The sequence below is a fragment of the Colletotrichum costaricense genome (genome assembly GCF_030867565.1).
Source record: "Colletotrichum costaricense strain IMI 309622 chromosome Unknown Scaffold_16.1, whole genome shotgun sequence".
NCBI lineage: Eukaryota > Fungi > Ascomycota > Sordariomycetes > Glomerellales > Glomerellaceae > Colletotrichum > Colletotrichum costaricense.
In genome coordinates this window covers 819,417-841,283 of record NW_026848245.1, presented here as the reverse complement: position 1 = coordinate 841,283, position 21,867 = coordinate 819,417, and the positions used below count along the sequence as shown (strand labels likewise).

Sequence of the window (21,867 nt, the reverse complement as noted above, 5' to 3'; positions counted from 1 at the left end):
TAACAAAAACAGAGACAGAAAGAGCTACCAAGCTTCCTCTTGGTTCCCGTTACTTGCTTCTCTAGCTCACGGAGAACAGAGGGTGGAGGCATCGCGTCGCGGGTTCTGAACATGTCGTCCATTCATGTGGCATGAGGTTTTCCCTGGTACCACTCTTTTTTCTGCCCATTGGATTCTTTGGCCCCCCAGCAGAAGCAGGTCCGACCTATCAGAGTCTTGAGAAGAACACCAAAACAGAAGTATTGGCGGGGAACGGAGGCCGTGGCCTGCGGCAAGGACCGATGCGTTCCGTTCGTGGCATCGCCTCATGGGGCCAGAACTCTGAACTCAGACCCCTCCTCTCTGCCTTTCTCTGTCTGGTTCCTGTTTCTAGTCCAGGGTTCTTGGGCTAGCCTGGGAAGCTTCAGAGGGCTGGAACACGATGGTACGCCACTGGCGTGATGGTCCCCGGTGTATGCTGGCGGTCTGGCGTAACGATGTCGTCGTAGATGTAGCAAAGGCGTGTTTGTATTGGCTTCTACGTACTCCATTGTGGTTGTCGTGGGTGAAGTGAGGTGTGTTTTGAGTTGAGGTGACGATCTTCTTTGTGGTTGCACAGAGCACCACAGGCACCACACAGGCACCAGAGGCACAACTCTCAGGGGGTTTTCGGAGGGGTCCCAGTCGAGGGGGGAGCCAAGGCGGGGCGGGGCGGGGTTCGGATTCATCATAGGAGCGGTCAGAAGTTTGGAGGGGTAGAAAAGCAAGGTAGAGGGCAAGACTGGAGGTGAAGCAGACAGAGGATTGAGTGATTGAGACAATTGGCGACAGGCACCTTGACAGCCTTGGCCGGGACCTTGATGAGACGATCAAGGTTGACGCTATTGGCACCTTGAGGGGTTGGGCAGTTGTATAAAGGGATGGTTGTCGTCCAGCCTGCAGGACTGAGGAGTATGTTTGCTGCGAAGACAAGACGATCCTTCAGCAATTCCTCCAGGCAACGAATAGTTCCAGAAAAGATCAAGAGCGGCACAATACTTTCAACATCACCAGTGGAACAATGGAACAGAATTCGGCGTCTCAAAAGATGTATTGCTCAAGTGAGTGACTAAACATGCCAATAGGTCCATCGATTAGAAGGAACACTATCCGCCGATGCAAACTACCCATCAACCAAGTCGTAAACCATATCCCGAATTCAAAAACTCATATCGTCGTCGTATCGAGAGGAAGCGAAACCGCAGTAAAGCAGCAACGTATCACAGGTCGTCGTCAAGGGAAGAGGCGTTTATTTGCAGGAGGAGCAAGAGCAGCCAGAGCCGCAGTTGCCTGAGACAGGTTAGCGTCTTGGTCTCCAATGACTGACCGCCGACAACACCGTTGCGGTCGCGGTGCGGTTGCAGGGGGAAGAGTAAGGTACATACAGGTAGAAGCGCCGGAGCAGCCGCAGTCACCCTTCATTTTGATGGTTGTTGGTTGGTTTTGGGGGTTTTAAAAAAAAAAGGTGTTGTTGTAGTTGACGTGATGGACTTGGATGTTGACGTTGTGGAGATCAGATCAGAGGCGGAAGAAGGGAGGTAAGAAGCCGCGCACTTATATATCCAGAGCCTCCTCCAAGCAGCTCGGACAGTCACCCAGAGGAGGGGACACTGAGAGTAGCAGGAGGAGGGGTCAGATGTCAGATGAGGGTGGCCAGATGGGACCGGATCGGGGGGCCGTCATTGGGCGGGTGCGCCGTTTGTGCGGAAACGCAATCCAAGTCAAGCCAGCGTCGTGGCTCGGGACTGGCGACCTGTTGGCGAGGGGTGCCTCGGTGGGGTTTGCGCTCTTTGTGCGTTGATGGTAGCCAGTCGTCCTCCTTTTCTTTCGGGGCTGGAACTTGGCCCGGCATGGATGTCCATGGAATGGCCCATGGGGTGGGTTGAGTTGGTTTGGGGGAGGTCTTTTTGCCCTTTTTTGCGCCGCGCGAATCGCCTCGGCCGCCCAAACCAATCCTGGCTGACGGGCAAGACAGGGTCAAAGACCACTGTGATGCTTCCCAATTGTCAACCTTTTCTTATCTCAACGCATCGTTGCCGGATAAGGTTCAGGTGGGTTGCGTCTTTTGTGCGGGAGGCGCTAGGATTCGGCCATTTGTTCCTCAATGCATCGTTTGCAGCTGACCCTGGCAGGACGATGAGATGAGATTCGTATCTCTTGAGATGTTGCCGAAGCAGGTAGGCATCCCGTGGCATTCAGTCGCAAGTTCCAGAAGTTGCACTGGGGGATTGTGGTACTGCGAGACAGACGGACATCGAGAGACTGGCAGAGATAACGGTATGACGACGATAGCAAACGGTCCTCATTCAGGCAGGACCCTGAATCTTTGCCCTGGCGGCTGACGTCGGACGCACTCGTGGCGAGGAGGGGTATCCCATCCTCTGCCTGCCCGTAAACCGCTGTAAGCTGCCCCAAGCGCAGCGCCAACGCTGATGGAGGGGCACTATCCGTAGCACTATGATGGAAGGGCGAGTGAGGGGTACCCGTGGCTGTGACGTCTGTCCTGTCACTCTGCGCCTGCGGTGTGTGTGTGGCTGTCTCGAGTTGCGGCCTTTGTGCGTGAATCTTCACCACTCGCTCTGCGATGTACCGATGTAGCTGAGACCCTGCCCTCGAGGCATTTGTGCCGTTATCAATTTCAAGTCCGAGATGCGCGCATGATCGGGCAATTCTGCGATTGATCGTCGCCTGCCTGAACGGTATGACGGAGCCACCTATCGACGGTCTCATGTCTCTCTTGTGCGTTCTTCGGCTCTTCTTCATCACTCGGCCGTTCTTCATCACCGCTTCTTCAGCAAGTTAGCGACCAGCCAGGAGGAGACAAACCCCACCACTCAGACGGCGAACCCCACGGCTCTAACAACCCTGGGTGCATTGACCCTCCTGCGTGTGTACACCTACTGCGTAGTCGAGTTGCTGCTGCAGTGCTGGACCTGCCCTGTTCCCGTCCCAACCACCTTTTCCTGTTGGCTGGTGCCGCCAACCGCGTCGGAGTGTTTTCTTAGTCACGATGCTAGCGATTTCGAGGCTTTGAGCGGCGCCGTTCTCTTTTGGTGGCAGGTGCGAAGGCTGCTAGGCCATGCGTCCGACGGCGGATGATGTCGGTAGGAGGCGAACTTTCCTGACCGCTCTAGTCAGGCCCGATGAAGACTGACGGAATGGGACATTTCCAACTTCGAGAGCGTAGGTAGTATTACTAGTGTATCCGTATCCATACACGTTCTCGTCCTCATCTGCACCGTGCCGCAACCTGCTGTTATCGAAGGTAAGGATTCGCAGACTCTCCGATTGGACCTTCTTTGTGGAATCTCATCTTGCTGCACTGGTCTGTAAATTGCGCGCATTGATGAAACTTGCTCGATAATCCTCAAAGATCTGCTTGCTTGTCCATAGCGAGGGATGATGAATTCTGTTATTCGCGAACAAGTCAAGGCGCCATAGGAGAATCTTCATCAGAGACGCTGCAGCAAGACGTTGATGACCGCTTCGGGCAACGATCGGCTGATGTCGGAACGGATGACATCGACGCACGGGCACCGGAAGCTCGGAACTTGTCGGAAAATCCGGTCACGTGCTCCATCGGCGTTAAGGTACTCTGGGAAAGTCGAGAATCTCCACCACGATTCAATGTCTACCTTAGACGTGATGGCATCAAGTTATCACAAAATCTGTCAGAGGACCAGAACAATCCCAATAGGCGAGGACGGGCCGCTCGGCCAAACCATCCCGCAAACGTGTAAAGTAGGTCGCATGGGATTGTCACGCAAGTCCGCCAAACGATGCTGGGGCTACGTTGCTTCTCAACATCAGACACCACGCAGAGCAGCTGCGACACGACGTGTGAGTGGCATCTATTCTGCAGCAAGTGGAGCGCCAACGTTCATCAGACACAAGAGGCGATTGGGATATCTCAATAAATCAGAATGCATCATTTGCGCTATCCTAATGCTTCTTGCGCAAGTGATTAGCCTGACCTTTGTCTACTGAAGTTAATGCCATAAACCCACACCCAATGTTTCTGTCCAGAGACCTCCGGATCATCATCCCGAATCAACGATTGCACGCTCTTGCTGGCCTTGGTTTGACAGTCGAGCAGGAATATCAATCTCTTCTCTCCAAATTTCTTTCCAATTGGACGCCCAGAAAGCCTGACGCATCGCAGGAAAGAAGACAACCATTAGTCGGAAGTCAGTTCCGGCTCCATACTTCCTGGCCTCTTGAACGACTTCATGCCAGTCAATGTTACCTCCAACGTGGACACTGACGGCCACGGTTCCGAAGCGAAGCTGTCCCACATGACGTGCCCGGCAGAGAGAGAGGACAAGAGATTTCACACCTTCAAAGTAAGGTGCGCCTGTCATGTCCTCTCCGGTGTCTGTGGTATCTAAGAGAAGCAACCTCGCTTGCCGGGGCACCCAGTCTCTGAGCAACGCAGCGCGTTCATCCAGTCCCTCAAGGAGCGAGTAGTACATCGCAATTCTGCTGCGGAATACTTCCAGGCCGGACAGGTTCCACGTGCTGCTTATCAGAGAGTGAATCTCTAGAGTAGGGTTCTGGCCAAAGAACTTGTTTATCACCTGCTTAGGAAACCTTAGGCTCAAATGCTCGACGCAGGGACAACATTCCGTGATCGTGTGACCCAACTGGTCCCTTATTACCAAGCCGCCATTGGAACTCAGAGAATCGAATTCGACAAAGAGATGCGTGAGCTTCGGGAATCGACTCAGGGCCCTGCTGAGAGTAATGGCATTCATGCCCGTGGGCCGAAGGATGAGTTGCGTCATGGAAAGAGATGTTCCACTACTGAGAGGGCCGGAAAGACCCCAATGGCCAAAATCGTACGAGGAAACAACTGCCTCAAGAGTCGGATGGGCGAGGAAGTATTCCAAGAGTTTGAACCCTCCGCCAATAGAATAAAAAATGTCGAAGTGTGTCGAGCTAGGGAGCAAGACAAGCCACTTGAGTTCTGGGCAGACTCTCCGCTTCATACCTTCGACGGAGTACGTTGAAATGGCGACGAACAGCATTGTCCGCAATCCTATTGTTGGTAATCTATGGGAAGCGGGATTGTTGTTTTGCACCTGAGAAATTGCGAGGGAGTAAATCCTGGGAACAAAACAGAGCAACAGACCAATCAGTAACCCCATAATGATTGAAAGGTCTAATCGACTCATCGCCGCGCGCTGTCTGCATAATAGCAGGATATGTCCCTCAGCATTCGAGAGCTTGCTTTCGTCGAATATAGACTTATGCCACTTCTCAAGAATCTCAGGCGTTTTCATCTTGCTTCGGTCGTAGTAAGCGCCCGGGCCTAATGAAATGTCGACTTCGCGGATCAAGCGACGCAGATGTGGGGTTTCAACCAACGTTCGGATGAGAAGTACTAGTTGATTGTAATGAGTGTGCGGGAGCTTGATGGTGTGATATAAACCCTGTTGAGCTAACGAGAGTGTTCTCTGGTTTACGAGACAGAGAGGGTAGGCGTCTGCGCAGTGGTGGGAAATCATTGTAATAAGCTCGTTCGGCAGTGACGAGAAAGTAGCGCCCGCCATGGCTTTGGTGTCTAGTGGCCATGCATCCGTTGTAGATGTGCTTCTTGTTGTCGGACCGCTAAGACGTCGGGGGCGAGGAAGTTCGAGTTTGATGATGGGATGATCGACTGTTGACGAGCGTCTTTTCGAAAGGCCATCAACCAATGAGAGGGTATAGAAAAGACTTCAGTTGTCGTGTTTTGTATTTGGATGCTTGTAGATGGGTGTTCTGTCGAGTGGGAGGTTTCGTCGGAGAGCGCAGAAGTGAGAGAAGTGATAGAAGTGATGAAGATGGGCAGAGTGGACAAGACTGGGCTCGGTCAAGGAGGTAGTCGGTATGAGGTAGAGTGAAGCAAGCAAGAGAATATGAGATGCCTCTTTCCACCTGCGATGACCGTTTGCTTCTCGCTGCATGCCTACCTTCCTCATCATCTGTATGGTGCCAGTAAAATGCGGAAGGAGGAACACATCGTGACCGCTTAACAGGCTGGAGAAGACTTTAGTCGGGTGGAAAGAACATCATTCTTCGCTCTGACCCTCTCACTTGATGACTAGCAAGAAGCATCTGTTGAATCCTAGAGTGGGAAGTCGTGGCCTGGAGGGAGGCAGCTGGACGATTCCCTTGGAGCCCCAGCTGAATTTGACCAACACAAGGCGTGACTTCGTTCCAATCGACATGGCTCGAACAATATAGCCATGCGACAACACCTGAGATACACTGCGTATGATGATAACATGTGCCGACATCGCAGGTGTCCCCGTAGCGTCCCGGAGGAATTCGCCATCTCCACCATGGAGTTCCAAGTCCGCTCCGGGCCATCGCCGGACGCATGCCGGAAAGGGAAGTGGTGGGCCGCCAGCCGACGCCCTGACTGGATGGAGTTGCAACTCCATTGTGGAGAGTCGGCGGCACTGACCCGGAGCGGGATTTCTGTGGTCTCGAAGAAGGCTTTGTCGTCTGAACGAGCCTCGATTGTGTGTTATGACTGGACTTTGTGAGCTTTGGATGCGATTCATATAAGAAAGAGGCAGAATGCTGCTGGAAACTTACTCTCGGGAGGAATCCATCATTGTCTTCTAAGGCACCTCTCAACTCTCTTCTCCATCGTCAGAATCCATATCACGATCGTCTCGGTCTCAGGCAACTACCTTCAGCCATGGCACCTTCAAGCACTCAAGACCTGTTCGATGCTGAACATCCCACCCCCAAAAGCATCGACAAAACCGCTTCTGCCCATCAGTACACCGCTCCGGACTTTGAACTCTTCCGCCACCTGGTGCCCCTAGTCTCCAGCGGCAAGACAACACACCTCAACGCAGCCTTCATGCCCCCCTCAAATCTCATTGTCAACGAAGCTCTCTCCCGCTTCTGCTCGGAAGCCCTGCATCAACCCTCTCCAAAATCTCGCTGGAAAGAAGATGTCGAGGCAGTTAGGGAACTACTGGGCAGGTACATCAACACAGACCCATCAGCAATCGCCTTTGTCAGGGACACCACCGAAGGCCTGGGAAACTTTATCCGCGGTCTCAAGTTCCAACCAGGCGACAACGTCGTGATTCTCGACTGTGAACATCCGAACCAAGCGTTCGCCTGGCTGACACTGCGTTCGACTGGGCTGGAGGTCAGACTCGTCCCCACAGACCCGGAGAACCCAGTTGCAGCGGACGCGAAGACCTTTGCGCCGTACGTCGATGAAAGGACCAGGGCGATCGGGCTGAGCTCCATCATGTTCCACACGGGACAACGGAACGATGTCGCGGATGTCTGCGAGGCGTTCCGGCACCGGGGAATCCACGTTCTCGCGGACCTTACGCAACAAGTTGGATTTGCTGCTGTCGATGTGGAAGAATTGGGTGTCTCGGCGGCGGCGTTCAGCCTGCACAAGGGCCTCAACTCGCCAACTGGCTTCGCGGCGCTGTACGTCGATACACAAGTCATCCACGAGATGGATCCAGTGCCACCCATTGTAGGCTACGGAGGCGTGAGCAGTGTTGGCGACTCGGAGGACTTTGCGGTCCCGGAAGGCCCCGTCGTCTTCCACCCTACCGCGAAGAGATACGAGCACGCCAACATGAGCTTCATCTCAGCCGTGGCCGCAAGGGCATTTCTCCAGTTTTATCTCGAAGTGATGGGCCCCAGAAATCTCGAGCAGCGTCTGTATAGTCTTGGAGACGCGCTGCGTCAATCTTGCGCTGAATTGGGTGTTGGCGTCGTTGGGCCAAGCGAGAGGAAACACCACGCACCACATCTTCATGTTCTTCGTTTGCAGGACCCGAGGTGGCCTGAACGCTTGGAGGCAGCAGGTATTGTAGCGACAAAGTTTAGGATCGGCATCAGAGTCTCCTTTGGCTTCTATAGCAATCTGGAAGATGTCGAGAGATTGATGGCGGTGATTCGGGCAGGGCTTGAAAGCGGCATTCCACCGTGTTAGTGATGCGCGGCCAAAGGGGATGATGAAAGAGACAAACCGACAGCCTTGATTCTCGATTGACAATATTCCAACGAAATATATATGTAGACAGTCATCCATGATGATCTTTGATGACTTCTTTCCTGTTGAATGTCGCAATCCTTAAAGTATTGACCTCCAGAGCCAGAAAGGCGATAGCGGCCTGGAGGAAAATGTTCTAGCGCAAGTGCCCTGAAAATTACAGTGAGGAGCCTCCCGCATCGGCGACATCCCATCGTCCCCTCAACTTCCCACCTCCATCAACCTCAACCTTCTCAAGCCCGCGTTGTCTCCGCCTGAACAATGCCTCCACACGATCAGGAAACATCTCTTAAGCCCACCAAGAGGATATCGTAAGCTATAGTCTGCCTCACCGTAGAACACATGTTTCTAAACAAGCGAACAGTTGCAAGAGATGCCAGTACAGAAAAGTCAGTAACTTAGAATCCTCTGCCCAACTCTTCGCTGAGACATCTCGCCAGTTCAAATGCTCCCGCACCGAGCCATGCGAAAACTGCAGCACGTCTGATACGCCTTGCGAATACCGCCCTGTAGATCGTAAACGCGTCCCGGCCTCTCACGAGTACGTCGCGAGCCTCGAGTCCCGCATCTCATGGCTCGAGACGTTTGTTCAATCTCTCCGTGTCGCCACGTCAGAGCAGCGGGAGGAGATGCTCAACTCTACGGCAGCTGCGGAGGGAAAGGACCATTCTCTTCCTAGTAGTTCTAACAAAGCTCAAAAAGAGATCCGGACGGATGAAGGAGCACCACTGGCACCAGGCAACTACATATCCCACCTCGGCATCCACGCCCGCTCAAGCGCAAACCTCGAGCTAGGCCTCGAAGGCTCCCTCATCTACCACGGCGCAACCTCCATCTTCCGTGTCGACCTCCCTTCCACCTCCAAAGACCCAAGGGATCCTGACAACACTACCGCCGCTCTCCTCCGAGGAGGCGGCATCGAAGCAAACTTCGAATCTGTAATGCAACACTTTGGCATCGACGGCCCATCCTCTCCCGCCGTTCTGCAGTCCCTAACCCAGTTCTTCCGCTGGCAATATCCGCACTTCATGTTCATCTACCGCGAGGCCTTTCTCCGTGACCATTTCAGCAATGACGACGGTGAGGGTGATGCCAACAATGGTAGGAATAACAGAAAATACTGGTCCCCCGCCCTGCTCCTATCTATATGCGCCCTCGGCGCGCTGGTCAGCTTAGATACAAAAGCCTCGAGTGAGCGATTTTTCCTCGCGGCGGAGAGCATCATCATGGTGACCGGGCTCACGAGGCCGAGCGTCGCTACCGTCCAGGCGTTCCTATGTCTTGCGCTTTACGAGATTGGGAGGGGTAATTTGTCCAAGGGTTGGGGGTACTCTGGTGAGTACGCTACCCCGCGAGAGTCTCTCGAAATGCTTCGCTCGCGACAGGAGACTGACTAGACGTCTCACCAAGGAATCGCCTTCCGCATGGCCCAAGATCTCGGCCTCCAACGAGACCCCAAAGGCTGGGTCCAGCACGACTCATCCCTCGCGACACACGAAGACGTCGAGATACGGAGGAGAATCTACTGGGGCTGCTACATCTCCGACAAGCTCATCAGTCTGATCCTCGGCCGGCCCGTGTACTTAGTCTACGATGACGCCGAGGTCCAGCCCATGGAAACGCTGCCGTTTGTGACGCCCTCTCCTTCACCCTCGTCTCCGCCTCCAGTCCTCGTACAAAAGATGTAGTCTGTTAATGTCGATCCCAGAGAACCCCCCGAAATGAGTCTCTGGCGCCCCGTAGGCTTCGACGAAGAATACAGAGAATCCGCGCAAGCGAGCTCCATGATCCCGTACCTCCACGAACAGATCCGCCTGTCGCGCATCATCGAGAGAATGATGTCGACGCTCTTCTCTCCGCGCTCCAATCTAGACGACCTCGGCCGACGAGTCTGCTTCGATAATCTAAACCTAGACCTCAACCGGTGGCGCGAATCGCTGCCCGATTTTGCAAAATGGCAAAAATGGGGTGGATCGTCATCGAAGACAATACCAGGAGTATTGGCGTTGCAGTATGTCGGCCTCCCATGATGTGTGACTCTGCTCACTTCTAAAGAGATGAATCAGCCTCCAATTTCACAGTGTTCGTATCGCCTTGAACTATGATCAGGCCATTGCATCCCGGGGAAGCGACGCGGACGAAAAGCCGCAGTCTTATTGCGTCACATCCGCGCAGCACATCATTTCCCTGGTACGCACCTATCGAAGTCAGTATGGGCTTCAACATGCACCACTCGTGTTTGTATACGGCGCTGTCCAAGCGAGCCGCTCAGCCAAGGCATTTAACATCACAGAGGAGAGCCAGTATCTGACCCAGATGCTGGGAGAACTATCATCGGCTTGGAGCCTGTCAAGAGAAGTCATGGCCAAAGTATTGGACTGCTAAAGCTAAATACCCGCGAGAGTACACAAATCGGGCCCCATTCCCCATCCCGGCCTCCAGACTTGTTTATCCAGCTTTCACAGCAGTCACCATAGCCATCTGTGTTCTCCTTTTGGACCTCCACCCTTATTGATGCCAGCTGCCTTTGCACAGAGTGTCGTCATGATACCCCCTGCCAACCCATAGCTGCCATGTCTTCATCGGTGTGGTCTTGATACAATTCAAACGTTCATCTGGTCGAAAGACTTCGCCCACAAGGTCTTGGCGTCGGCGGCGGTGTAGACCCGGAGCTTGGCGTCGGTGTCGGCCATGGTGTCGTTGGCGACTCTGCTCCACTGCTTCGGCTTGCTGTACTTGCAGCCGATGGCGATGGTATCGAGGCGAGGAAGAGGAATCTCCTCCGCGCGAGTCTCGCAGAGATCTTCGATGATTCTCTTCACGTGCTCCTTGTGCGCAAGAACCGCGGGGGTCTTGGACGTGACTTTACCCGGGAACTTCACGGACGAAGCATCCAGGAAGAGCTTCTCCAGTCTGTCAGGAAGCTTCTCGGCAAGGTCGAGGTCGCCGAGGTCCTGGGCCTCGCGAACGAAAGCATCGATCTCAATGCGAAGCTCTCTAAGATTGTCCATCTTGGGAAGGCAGGTCAGGGTAAGACGGGGACCGAAGAAGTCTTCCTTGTTTCCGAAGAAGCGGATTGACAGGACTCGAAGCTCGGGGCAATACTTGGGCAAGACTCTGTTGATGTTCTGTCCAATCAAGTAGTTGTCTTTGTCTGGGATCGTCTCGACTTCGAGGTGCTCAACCTTGGGGCAACGGCGGAGTAGAACGCAGAGGCTCGAGGCGGTCCAGTCGCTACCACGCAACAAGAGCTTCTTGAAGGGGAACTTGACGTCAGAACCACAGTGCATGAGAACGCTGGTCAGCTCGCCCTCGGGTCCCTTGAAACCGAAATCGACGAGCAGAGGCGAAGAAGCCGCAAGGGCCAAGGTGGGCTGAAAGACCTTGCCGAAGAAGGTCTGGCTGGATCTCTGGAGCCAGGTCTTGCTGATCAAGTCCAAGCTCACCAGGGAAGGGAACAGAGGCGAGTAGTCAAGGTTGTTGGACGAATTGGGCGCAAGAATGCATAGACCAGCAGTCAGAAAGCGGTCGGCAATGGAGAGGTAGTTGTCGACGCGGATCGTGACGTGGTGAGTGTTCTCCAAAAGGAACATGAAGAGACCCAGAATACACTGGAGGTTCTCGGGGGCCTTGGTGCCGCAGGTAGCCTTGCAGAGGACAAGAAGCTGGCGATCACGCGCCGAAAGCTTGGAGTCATCAAGCTGAGTGAACGAGAACTGGCGGTAAAAGGAAGCCGCCGGATTCTTGCCGGTGAAGTTGTTCGTGTCGATGTTGATGAGCACGTCATGGATAAGCTTTCGGGTAGAAGGCTGCTCGATGAGGGTTCTGACAATGCAGGCAAGCTGCTGGGGAGTCTGGATGGGGGTAATAAAGTACAACTCGCGACGCGCAATGTCGTGGATGCGCTTGCTCACGAGGCAGAGGTTGCGAAGGTTCTGGCGGCCTCCGCCCGCGTGATCATGGCAGAGCGTAGTGATCATGCCGAGGACCTCATTGGGCATGGTATCGAGGTTGTGACGGTTCATCTTGATCTTGATGAATTTGCGCTGTACAATGACAGAGCGAGGAGCATCAGGAGCCGACTCGTTTTCGGCGAGCTTCTGGGCGACAGCGGCTTTGATCTTGGCCACTAGATCGTCATAGATGATCGAGTTCGCGGTGTCAGCCATGGTGTCTTGGAGGCTTGGCTGCCGCGTGATGCGATGGAGGATTGAGGAAAAGAGAGTAGAGGAAGTTGTTGATGATGGGGGAAGAGTGAAAGGCGTTTGAGGTGCGCCGAAGATGGAATGATGAAATTCTAGAGTGACGAAGAGGCAAGGAGGAAACGCCAGGTGAAGTTTGAGAGAAAGGGCGAGGTGCCTTGGGGGTCCTTCTCTGCTTTGCTTCCGTTCCGGGCCGAGTCTGCCTCCTTCTTCATCGCGATGCCTCGAAAACGGGAGGAAACGACCCCCTTTGGGCCACTCAGAGGTCGTTGACCACGTGATGGGCGGTCAAACCAAACGGAAAGAGCCTTTCAAGAGGCTGCCTATCGAGGACGGGGACTAAAGTTACTCTCTTCCCGTGCCCGGGTTGGGGGGTTGAGGTGAGTTGTGGTAACTCAGTGTTGACGGGACGGGGCACTTGGATGGGAGGCGGGGACACAGTCTTGAAGTATTGGAGGGACCCGGCAAAAGAATGACAAGGAAGCAATCCTCGAATCAAGAAGGCAGGGCATTGCTTTGTTAGAATAGAGCAGGCTGCGTCGAATGAAGTTGGCATATCCGCAGCCTGGGTTGCTGCAAAGTCTTTGATACCAAAGACTGGCTAGGTTGTGGAGAGTTGAAGAGACTCAGAAAGGCTTCTTCTATTCGTCTGAAAGTAAGTCAATATTGAACTGAGAAACGGACGATTTGCTGATTGAACACAGTTCTGCTGAAGAGCAACTTCTTCTCCACGAAAGCAGAGAGTTGAACTATCCTCCGACTACTTGACCTCATCGCAAGAAATCAACCAGACAAACATCGAAACACGTCGGCCATAACTTCACCCGCAAACGCAAAGTCCCTCTCTACCTTCTCGTTCAGGCCCCAAGCCTCCTGGCTGCCATCCAGCACCGTCGCCCTCCTCATATCCCTCCTATGGCCTCCGACCACTGGCGTCCCTCGATGGAGAGTACAAGTGTTATCCCACATGACCAAATCACCCACTTGCTTCCACGGAACAGAAACCATAAACTTGTCCTGCGTGGCGTGGCGGTAAAGGTACTCCAGCTTCTCCCTTCCTTCATCATCATCGAGACCTTCAATGTGGTGACAGTGCGACGGCACAAACAGGTTCATCCTTCCGCTGGCCTCATGGAGCTGGGCGATCTTGTGTTTAGACATTGGATGCTTCGCCGGCTCGAGCTTCGTAAAGAAGTCTGGACACGCCTTTTTGCGGGAATACCAGAACGAGTGACCGGCGACATAATCCTTGGAAATGAGTTCCTGCTTCCACTCCTCGGGGAGCCCATCCCACGCCGCCCGCGTATCGGCGAAGTCGGTATTGCCACCCGCCTCCAAAGGGGGAACCTCGTGGGCCAAGAGGATTGAGTAGCTTGCTCTTTGGGCGTTGAAGCTGCTGTCGACATGGAAGAGCGTATTTCCCTGCCCAAACGTCAGAGATGGTGCTCCCTCCCGAGTCCCCGCTTAGTTTGACACAAGTTGGGAAAGACATACCTTGCTGATCTGAGCACGCGGATCTTGAGAACTGATGACGTTGCCGTTGGCGTCGACGTTACCCTGGTCCGTCAACTCGGGCAGACTCATCCGCGAAGGCCCGCCGGTGTCTTTGCGGCGTTCGAGTTCGCCGAAGAGGCTGGCGAAGGCGACGTGGCGTTTGTCGTCTAGGCCTGTTGCTGGGAATACTAGGACTCCATACTACACCTCGAATGATTAGCAACAAGTCTGAATGATTATGGAAAAGTTGCTAATGCAGACCTTTGTGATGGCAGCTTGGATTTCTTGGAAGACGTCTTCTGTCAGCGGCTTGGAGAAGTCTACCCCGCGGATCTCTGCTGCGAAGGTGGGATGGAGGGGTTCGATGGTGAGTGGCATGTTGCCCAAATTTCTCTACGTTTCTCTGCTAACACAGCGATAGGTAGTAACTCCCAAGCAATTCTAGTCTCAGTATTCGAGATAGTAGGGACCAAGTTCAAGCCAGACAACCGAACTCCATGTCTTGGCAGTGGGAAGTCGTACTTAGCCTATCTCGAAAGCACCACTTTTGAATTCGTCGACTTCTATGGTCTATCATCAATTCCCACTCGTCAATACGGATGGTCGATTCAGTTTCAAACCCATTCATCTCACCGCCCCACGAGCTCTTCATTTAAATTGGCCTTATCTGTAGGTTATCTCTCCCTTCACGAGTCAGACCCTGCCACCCCATATCATTGACAACGGCTATCACCAGTATAAGCTTTCCGTCGACAGGGCATGTCCCTGTCCGAACGATGTCGTTTACACTCCAATGGAATTTGGGACGACCGAGGTTCATCCCTTGTGTTCGTCTCTTGGGGCTTTCCGCAGCAGCCCGCCAACATCATCACCGATCTAATAACCTCAACTCTAACCACCATTTTTGCAGGTTCCAGGTCGAGCCTTGATCTGTCTCACACCTTCAGCATTAATACTCAGCCAGGGACTCATACCCAGACTCCAGTCATGCCGTTTCTCCGGCCTCTGCTCAACCCAATCCTGGGCCCCGAGCCCCGCCAACCGGACCGGATCCCCACAGATACCGTGGTCCAGCTCTCCGCCATGGACAGCTCCTGGATGATGCGCATGATGATCATGAGCTGGAGCATGTGCTTCCGCGACGTTCTTGACCCTGCCATGCTTCACGCCTCGCTCTCAGAGCTTCTCACCATCGGCAACTGGAAGAAGCTGGGCGGAAGGCCGCGACTAACGGTAAGTTCTCGTCCTTGCGATGCTCCAAAGCTCCTACTCAGCCTCTATCTGTAAGAGACACTCGAGAAGTATCTATAACTAACAATCATATCAGAAAGACGGCAAAATCGAACTTCACATCCCTCAATCCTTCACGCCCTCCCGCCCAGCGGTCCACTTCACAACAGAACCAAATCCATCCAGTGTCACCGGTCACCCTCTATCCTCAACCATCCCCTCCCTCTTCCTCCCTCACAATACAAACAACTCTTCCCCACACCTCCCCATCATCCTCGACACCCCCTCAACCCTCACCCCTCTCCTCGCCGGCCCCGAAGCACCAAGAACCTTCAAAGACTACACAACCACAGACCGCCCCCTCCTAACCCTCCACATCGTAACCTTCACCGACGCAACCTTCGTCACAATAACTTACCCGCACAGCATCACAGACGGCATGGGCCGCCGCGAACTCGTCGAGAACTGGTGCCGCGTCCTAGCCGGCAGACAAGACCTCGTCACGCCCTTAGCAGACCCGTCCTCTGACCCAATGGGAAAAGTCGCCTCCGCAAAGAAGCAGCGCTACGACGAGCCGTTCCTATGGGAACACAAGAGGTTGACGGGCTGGGGTAAAGTGCGGTTCACGCTCGGCTTGCTGTGGTACCTCCTCACGAACCGCATCCGCCAGCGAAACATCTTCATCCCAGCCGCGGCACTCCTCCGCCTCCGCGAGCGTGCCGAAGCAGATATAGCGACAGCCGTAGGTGAAGAACCGACGACAACAGGCCGCCTCAGCGACGGCGACATCCTGACAGCATACCTCGTCTGCCTAGCCTGCTCCCGCATCCCTTCCTCTCAACCCACGAAACCAATCTCCATCTCCACGGCCCTCGACCTCCGCGGCCGGCTGCACTCAGACGACCTGCCCCCCGGCGAAGCACACGTCTCGAACCTGGTAGCATACAACTGGACCAATACCACAGCCCTTGGCCTCCTCCACGTCCCCTTTGGCAAAGCCGTCGCGCTGATCCGTAACTCGGTGCGGTCTCAGCTCACGGATGCGCAGGTATACGTCTCGACTCGACTTACATATACCGCCGTCGCGGAGAGCGGGAGCACGAACCAGTTTACGGAGGCGAGTGGGTTCGTGGTATCTGTTTCGAATGTGGGAAAGGCGAGGTTTCACGAGGTGATTGATTTTAGTCCTGCGATTGTCAAGGCTGAAGAGGGGCCGGGAGATGAAGGGAAAGGGGAGGAAGGGGAGAGGAAGACGCCGAGGGGGAAGATTGTGTGGCAGTGTAATACCCCGCGAATGAGTCTTCTTCCGCCGTGCTTGATTTATATCCAGGGGAAAGATCACGAGGGAAATTATTTGGCGCAGATGGTTGTTTCGGAGAGGACGTGGCGGGTGATTGAGGATGAGGTTAAGAGGGTGTAGATCCTCGATCTGTTCCGCACAAGGCAAATATCACGAGCACACGCTATTGAGATCATCTTCAACATGCAGATCGGGCATTAGAAATCGGAAGTCGCTCGATCTGAGCCAAAAGGCAGCATATTACTTTGCTGATATCTCTACGGAGTATCATCCAGCAAAAGACACCGAAACGCCACGCTACATTAGTTCAAAACAAAGATCCCTAATACAAAACACGAGGCACCCAAAACGGCGCCTTCTCAAGCTCAACCTCGATCCGGTTCTTGGCATTCAACTCAGCCCCCTCGTCAGAACACCCGACAACCTTGCTACAATGCTCCACCTCCTGCTTGCTCACCCCCGCCGCGTCGCGCGGGATCCAAATCACCGGCGTCGGCGACGCCATCTCGGGCGGCCAGTACGCCCGACGGGCGTAGTCCGCGGGGTACGTCTCGGTCGGATCGGGCAGGTCGACGGGGATGGTGCGCCGGAGGGTGGAGAAGTCGTCAAAGACGCCCGGGTGGAGCCAGCGGAGGACAAAGTTGGGGTCCGGGTCCGGGGCGGGGTCGATCCAGTGCATTACGTAGCCTATGGGACCCGCGAGACCGTACTGTTCGGCCGTGGCTTGCATTTTCTTGGCGACGGCGCCGGCGGACCAGTCTTGGACGGAGGCCATGAGGCCTGATGCGCCTTCGATGCCTCGGGTGCCATTGACTTCGTGTGTCGGGCCTTCGTTCTCCTCGCCTGGGTCGAAAAAGTCTGGGTACGCGGCGGTGATGTCGGCGTCGGTGAGGAAGTCGTCTTGCGGGTAGTCTGGGGCGACGAAGCCGCCGTCGAGCTCTTCCATCTCGAGCGCGAGGGCGCGGGGGATGTTGTAGAGTAAGGGGAAGATTGCTTCCCGGAGGGAGATGTGGACGAGGGCCGTGAAGATGAGGAAGCCGATCATGAGGACCATGGGGATGTAGGCTGCGCGCAGGGCAAAGAGGCCGACGAGGCAGATTGTGGCGAGGTAGAGGCCGACGAGGAGGTGCATCAGCGCGCGGGGGTATACGAGGCCGCGAGTGTCGATGGAGGCGTCGCTGACGTAGAGGAGGTTGTACTTGTAGACTAGGTAGATGCAGTACAGACCGGCGGCGGCGAAGCCGAGGACGACGGGCGCGATGCAGGAGTAGCTGATGGCTGGTGGGGGTCAGCTTCGAGAAGTGAAAGGGTAGGAGTTCAGCGCGGCTTACCGATGACGCCCATGTTAGTGAAGACGGGGAAGACAGCACCCCAATGCACGGGTCGCTCTCTGTGCCAGATCCTGAATAGTCCACGAGGGTTATCGAAGCCCTTTGCCATGATGTGATGGCGGAAGATGTCGAATGCTCGCAGCAGAGACGCAGCACCGACAGCTAGGCACTGGATGAGGATGTAGGATATGTAGAAGTTGGAGGACTTGGGCAAGTTGTCGGCCAGTAGGTCCTTTGCTGAAAGAGGGTCTTTCAGGACTTGTGTAAGAGCCGCCGATGCAGCGGATGTAAGAGTCGTGATCAGGAAGACCTGAACTACTTGGAACGCAAAATAGGCGTGTTGTACGAAGAGTTCGATCAGGGAGAGCGAGGGAACGCCGGCAACCCTGGCGCAACCTTTGCAAAAGTCAGCAGGGTGATTCAAGGGGTCGAAATGTGCTACTCACCTCGCAGCATCCAAGGCACGATGGCCATGAGGAACGACAAGGCCAACGCGGGCAGCAAACCACTGATGATACCGGTGACCGGGTCAGGCAGCTTCGTAATCCATGCCAGGAAGGGGAATGTTTCTGACAGGAACTTGATGTTGGAGATGGTTCCGACGATGGCGGATGGGATAGACCAGAATACAATAGCGGCCGTGATGAACGCACGCGTCAAGAAGTCCCTAGCGATGCGCTCGAACCACCGCATCCGAAGGGAGCTCCAGACCACTTCTTCTGGGCGAATACCGATATACCGCGGCGACATGTGCAGCGGGCGGTTGTGCGCCAGGGTCTGATACGCCCGCTCGGCATCAGCCTGGGAGGAGAACTCGACAAAAGCTGTGGGTAGTCGACGACCTTCGCCCTTGAGAAATCCTCGACGCAACTTGTTAATCTGTTGCGTGAGGGCCTTGATGCGAAGGCGCGTCCACTTGATCGTATCGACGCGGCGGAAGAAGTTGGCCAGGGGTCGGTGGTACGGTCGTTCGCTGGCCCCGATCCACTGTGCGGCGACGGAGCCGTTGACGTCGGGCAGAGCGGTGTTCTCTTGGTGCGGGTATCCTTTCTCGGGGTCGTCGGACCGTTCTGAGCTTCCGCTCGATGGCGGGCTGGAGACGGTTTCAGGGAGAACCGGTAGAGCGGCGGCAATCGCCTTGAGTTGCTTGTTCCTCCGTTTGTTGGCCATCTTGATCAGGCGAATCTCGGCCTTTTCCAACCGCATCGCCGTCTCGTCTCGCTCCTTGACGAGCCTTTCCAAGTCGCTCGTGTCTCGGGGGATCCAGACGTTCTTGACGGTGTCGCCAAACAACTTTCGCATACGGGCGGCATCTTGGTATTTGGGCGGGACACAGCCGAACATGACCGTCCGGGAAGACAGCCGCTTGGAGTAGTAGGGTGATAGTAGGTAGGCATGGCGAAGATTGATGTAGTATATGCATTCACGGTAGATTGTGAAGAGGATAAATCCTGAAGGGAGGGTTAGCATACCGCAACCATCGTATGGAATAGGGGGCACCTACCGAAGAAGACCCACGCAATGATTGCGTGGGCAAAGAGCATTTTGGAGTTCTGGACATTGCCTATGGTGATGCGGTCCAGTTGTGATAGACCACCGGTGCCGGTAGCATGGATAGTCATTAATGTTGGCCATGTCATGCAAATACCAGCAAAGCAGATCATAGTAAGTATCCTCAGATACCGAAGGAAGAGGAAGGCATCTAGTGAGGAGCGATTCAGGATTTCCGTATCCGGAACCGTCCAGAACGGCTTCACCCAGTTGAGCCATCCTTTGGGAAGCTGTACGCTTTGCTCGCTGTCGTGGAAATCAGCATGCTGTACGAATCACTCTACGGGTGACGATGGGGTGATGACATACTGAGAGAAAAAGTCTCTAAGAATAGTGCGTGGGGAGTAGACGCGGAGACTCCTTCGACGCAGGGCCCAGAATATGAGCAGACATACGACAGTGTAGATGAGCACGGGGACGAGGGTGCTGACGAGCGACATCAACGAAGACGAGTCAGAACCGACGTTCAGTTTGCTGACGGTTCCGCCGCCCGTCGAGTTATCGCGGGCGGAACCAACGCGGCCATCACCATCACTGCCATCGCCGTTGAGCGACTATTCACACACACGTACAGTTAGTTTGGGGGAGGCCTCAAAAAGCTGCTCACGGGAGTGACGGGATGGAGTCGTTGGGAGGATGTCTTACAATTTCCACCATTGCAGCTGAAACTGCACAACATGTCTTTGGGCGCTCAGGTACCCGATCCGTTTAGTTGAAGCGAAGCCGGCTGAATGGGCGGGGATCGTGGGATTGATATTGGTAGAATACGGAGTACGGAGTTGGAACCGGCGTGATGCCGACTTGTCAGGGTCAGACGATGGAGTTCTCTGGGCGTGGGGACGTCGTCTCGTTAAAACCTGCACCCGGCAGGATAAGCAGACTACGGTCTGACCCCCGCGGACTTGCAGACCTAGCGCTGCGGGCGATCAATTAGATCATTGACGGGGGCTGGCCGTTTTGCCGTTGGGCTGGCGTGTGTGCGTGTGTGGTGCTTGGGATGGGATGGGATGGGATGTGGCCGCCTACTGCTGGCCCGGTAGGGATTGGCGTGGGCTCTTTTGCGATGAGAGACGCTGATCCCTCTCAATACCAAGACTTTGGCAGCGAAGCGAACTTAGCGACGGGAAGCGATCTATGTTAGGCGTCGCGCAGACCGACAGTTTTGAGAGGCCCTCGGGAGGGACCCTGTCGGAATGGCGGCTGGGAAGATAGGAAATGTGATAATATTGCTGGGTGTCGCTGATGAATTGACGAGTTCGGACGAGCGCGATGACAATTGACAGCTCAGGGCTCAGGCAGCGGGAAGCCAAAGAAGAAAACGTGCGCCCGAAAGGGGAATGGCTGACTTGGTGTTTCTCAGTCGTTCCTCAGTCCTTTGGCTCCTACGCTCCTCTCAATTGGTTCCTCGGTGATCCCCTGGGCGGCCCCACTCCACGGCCAAAGGACGGTGCGGGCCCAGACCCCACTTGTGGCAGCTTCCGTCGCCACCAGCCATTGGCTGCCTCCGAAAATTGTGCCCCTCCGCTCTGTGATTGGCCCGAAGAGGGAAACGCTAAGATTGATTGTCTTTCAAGCGGGTCCTCCAGGGAGAAACATTTCCCCACGGTCCCGGAACAGGGGTCCCGCGTACCTTTTGCAGTGCTGGAAGTCTCCACTTTGCAGACGGCTGACGGCATCCATGCACCCGACCCGAGAAAGCTTTGATTACGAAATCCTCTGCTCCTTTCCACCTTTGGTTTTCCAAGCGAAGAATCTTGCGGCCGAGGTTCGCCGAGAGCGAAGGTAACAAAGACAAACTGGGAAGCCTTGCCCACATACCCGGGCAAAATTCAGACATCTCGTCAGACTGCAGAACCAAACAGAAAAGAAAAACCAAGTTTTTTGGCCCCCATGCCCCTTTCGGAGGTTACAATTGAGAGTCTACTACAGCTGAACTTTAATTCTTGGCCCAGCACTGGCCCGGCACGCGCAAGTGCGGAGCTGGCTCCGATTTCTTCTCATCGACGCAAATGGACACTGATCGACGATATCTTCTTTCAACGCTCAGCTGAACTCTTTTTCGTTCAACCGTGTCATTCGCCTGAGTACCGCAGATGAGACCGACCTAACGACCGCTCGGATCCACCCTGCACATTCTTCAACCATCCAGACACCTACACTAGACTCGACGTAGCCTTGGTAGACGTACGAATAGAGCCGCCTGCCGCAACTTTGCAAGAAACAAGCCGTGCCAAGTTAGGTATTACACACCGCGAGTCAGCAAGACTAATCCAGCTCTCGCACTGATCTGCCACATCTCTCTCTAATTCTGCAAGTGATTGGCGTCGCCCTATATGCAAGGGAGACACGGATATTGTCTCCAGCCTTGGGCAGACGATCTTGGACCATGCCACGTGATGATGCCTTGTCAGGATGAAGCTTTGACGTCTGACAGACTACGTAGTACGAGTCCACACGACAAAGACCAGGAAAACCTGGTATTGGGGCCGCCGTACGCTCGCCGTTCCCTCGGCGAGACGCCTCACGGCCAGACCGAAGCAACTCGGGCTTTTGTTCAGAGACCATTCCCAACTAAAGACCGCGGAATCCACCCGGTATTTCTGATCGGGAATGTCTCACTACTTTCGGATACCAGGATCATGGGGTAAAGATAACAGCATCACGGCCTGCTTCCTATTTGCCAGTGGGGACAACTTGGCAACTTGAACTCCTGCTTCA

At 54.7% G+C, this 21,867-nt stretch overlaps 7 protein-coding genes across 7 annotated transcripts; 2 read left to right on the top strand and 5 right to left on the bottom strand.

The window, feature by feature from the left end:
• Nucleotides 1-369: 369 nt before the first annotated feature.
• Nucleotides 370-883, bottom strand: CCOS01_13075 (uncharacterized protein; the record flags this gene model as incomplete). Its single annotated transcript, XM_060461221.1, has 2 exons — nucleotides 370-760; nucleotides 801-883. Coding segments are annotated over 2 exons (474 nt in total), but the record flags the coding sequence as incomplete, so codon positions are not given.
• Nucleotides 884-4,058: 3,175 nt separating this feature from the next.
• Nucleotides 4,059-5,045, bottom strand: CCOS01_13074 (uncharacterized protein; the record flags this gene model as incomplete). The annotated part of the gene is made up of 1 exon (XM_060461220.1): nucleotides 4,059-5,045. The coding sequence occupies one exon, from the start codon at nucleotides 5,043-5,045 to the stop codon at nucleotides 4,059-4,061; it is 987 nt and encodes a 328-aa protein (XP_060308422.1).
• Nucleotides 5,046-6,706: 1,661 nt separating this feature from the next.
• CCOS01_13073 (uncharacterized protein) lies at nucleotides 6,707-10,426 on the top strand (the record flags this gene model as incomplete). The annotated part of the gene is made up of 5 exons (XM_060461219.1): nucleotides 6,707-7,939; nucleotides 8,482-9,376; nucleotides 9,452-9,668; nucleotides 9,750-10,052; nucleotides 10,123-10,426. The coding sequence occupies 5 exons, from the start codon at nucleotides 6,707-6,709 to the stop codon at nucleotides 10,424-10,426; spliced, it is 2,952 nt and encodes a 983-aa protein (XP_060308421.1).
• A 218-nt stretch (nucleotides 10,427-10,644) lies between these two features.
• On the bottom strand, nucleotides 10,645-12,210 carry CCOS01_13072 (uncharacterized protein; the record flags this gene model as incomplete). The annotated part of the gene is made up of 1 exon (XM_060461218.1): nucleotides 10,645-12,210. One exon carries the CDS (start codon nucleotides 12,208-12,210, stop codon nucleotides 10,645-10,647), a length of 1,566 nt encoding a protein of 521 aa, XP_060308420.1.
• Nucleotides 12,211-13,026: 816 nt separating this feature from the next.
• CCOS01_13071 (alpha-ketoglutarate-dependent 2) lies at nucleotides 13,027-14,115 on the bottom strand (the record flags this gene model as incomplete). Its single annotated transcript, XM_060461217.1, has 3 exons — nucleotides 13,027-13,665; nucleotides 13,738-13,938; nucleotides 13,999-14,115. 3 exons carry the CDS (start codon nucleotides 14,113-14,115, stop codon nucleotides 13,027-13,029), a joined length of 957 nt encoding a protein of 318 aa, XP_060308419.1.
• A 609-nt stretch (nucleotides 14,116-14,724) lies between these two features.
• Nucleotides 14,725-16,387, top strand: CCOS01_13070 (uncharacterized protein; the record flags this gene model as incomplete). Its single annotated transcript, XM_060461216.1, has 2 exons — nucleotides 14,725-14,970; nucleotides 15,065-16,387. The coding sequence occupies 2 exons, from the start codon at nucleotides 14,725-14,727 to the stop codon at nucleotides 16,385-16,387; spliced, it is 1,569 nt and encodes a 522-aa protein (XP_060308418.1).
• Nucleotides 16,388-16,589: 202 nt separating this feature from the next.
• Nucleotides 16,590-19,703, bottom strand: CCOS01_13069 (uncharacterized protein; the record flags this gene model as incomplete). Its single annotated transcript, XM_060461215.1, has 5 exons — nucleotides 16,590-17,545; nucleotides 17,599-17,994; nucleotides 18,045-19,049; nucleotides 19,103-19,395; nucleotides 19,459-19,703. Coding segments are annotated over 5 exons (2,895 nt in total), but the record flags the coding sequence as incomplete, so codon positions are not given.
• Nucleotides 19,704-21,867: the final 2,164 nt, after the last annotated feature.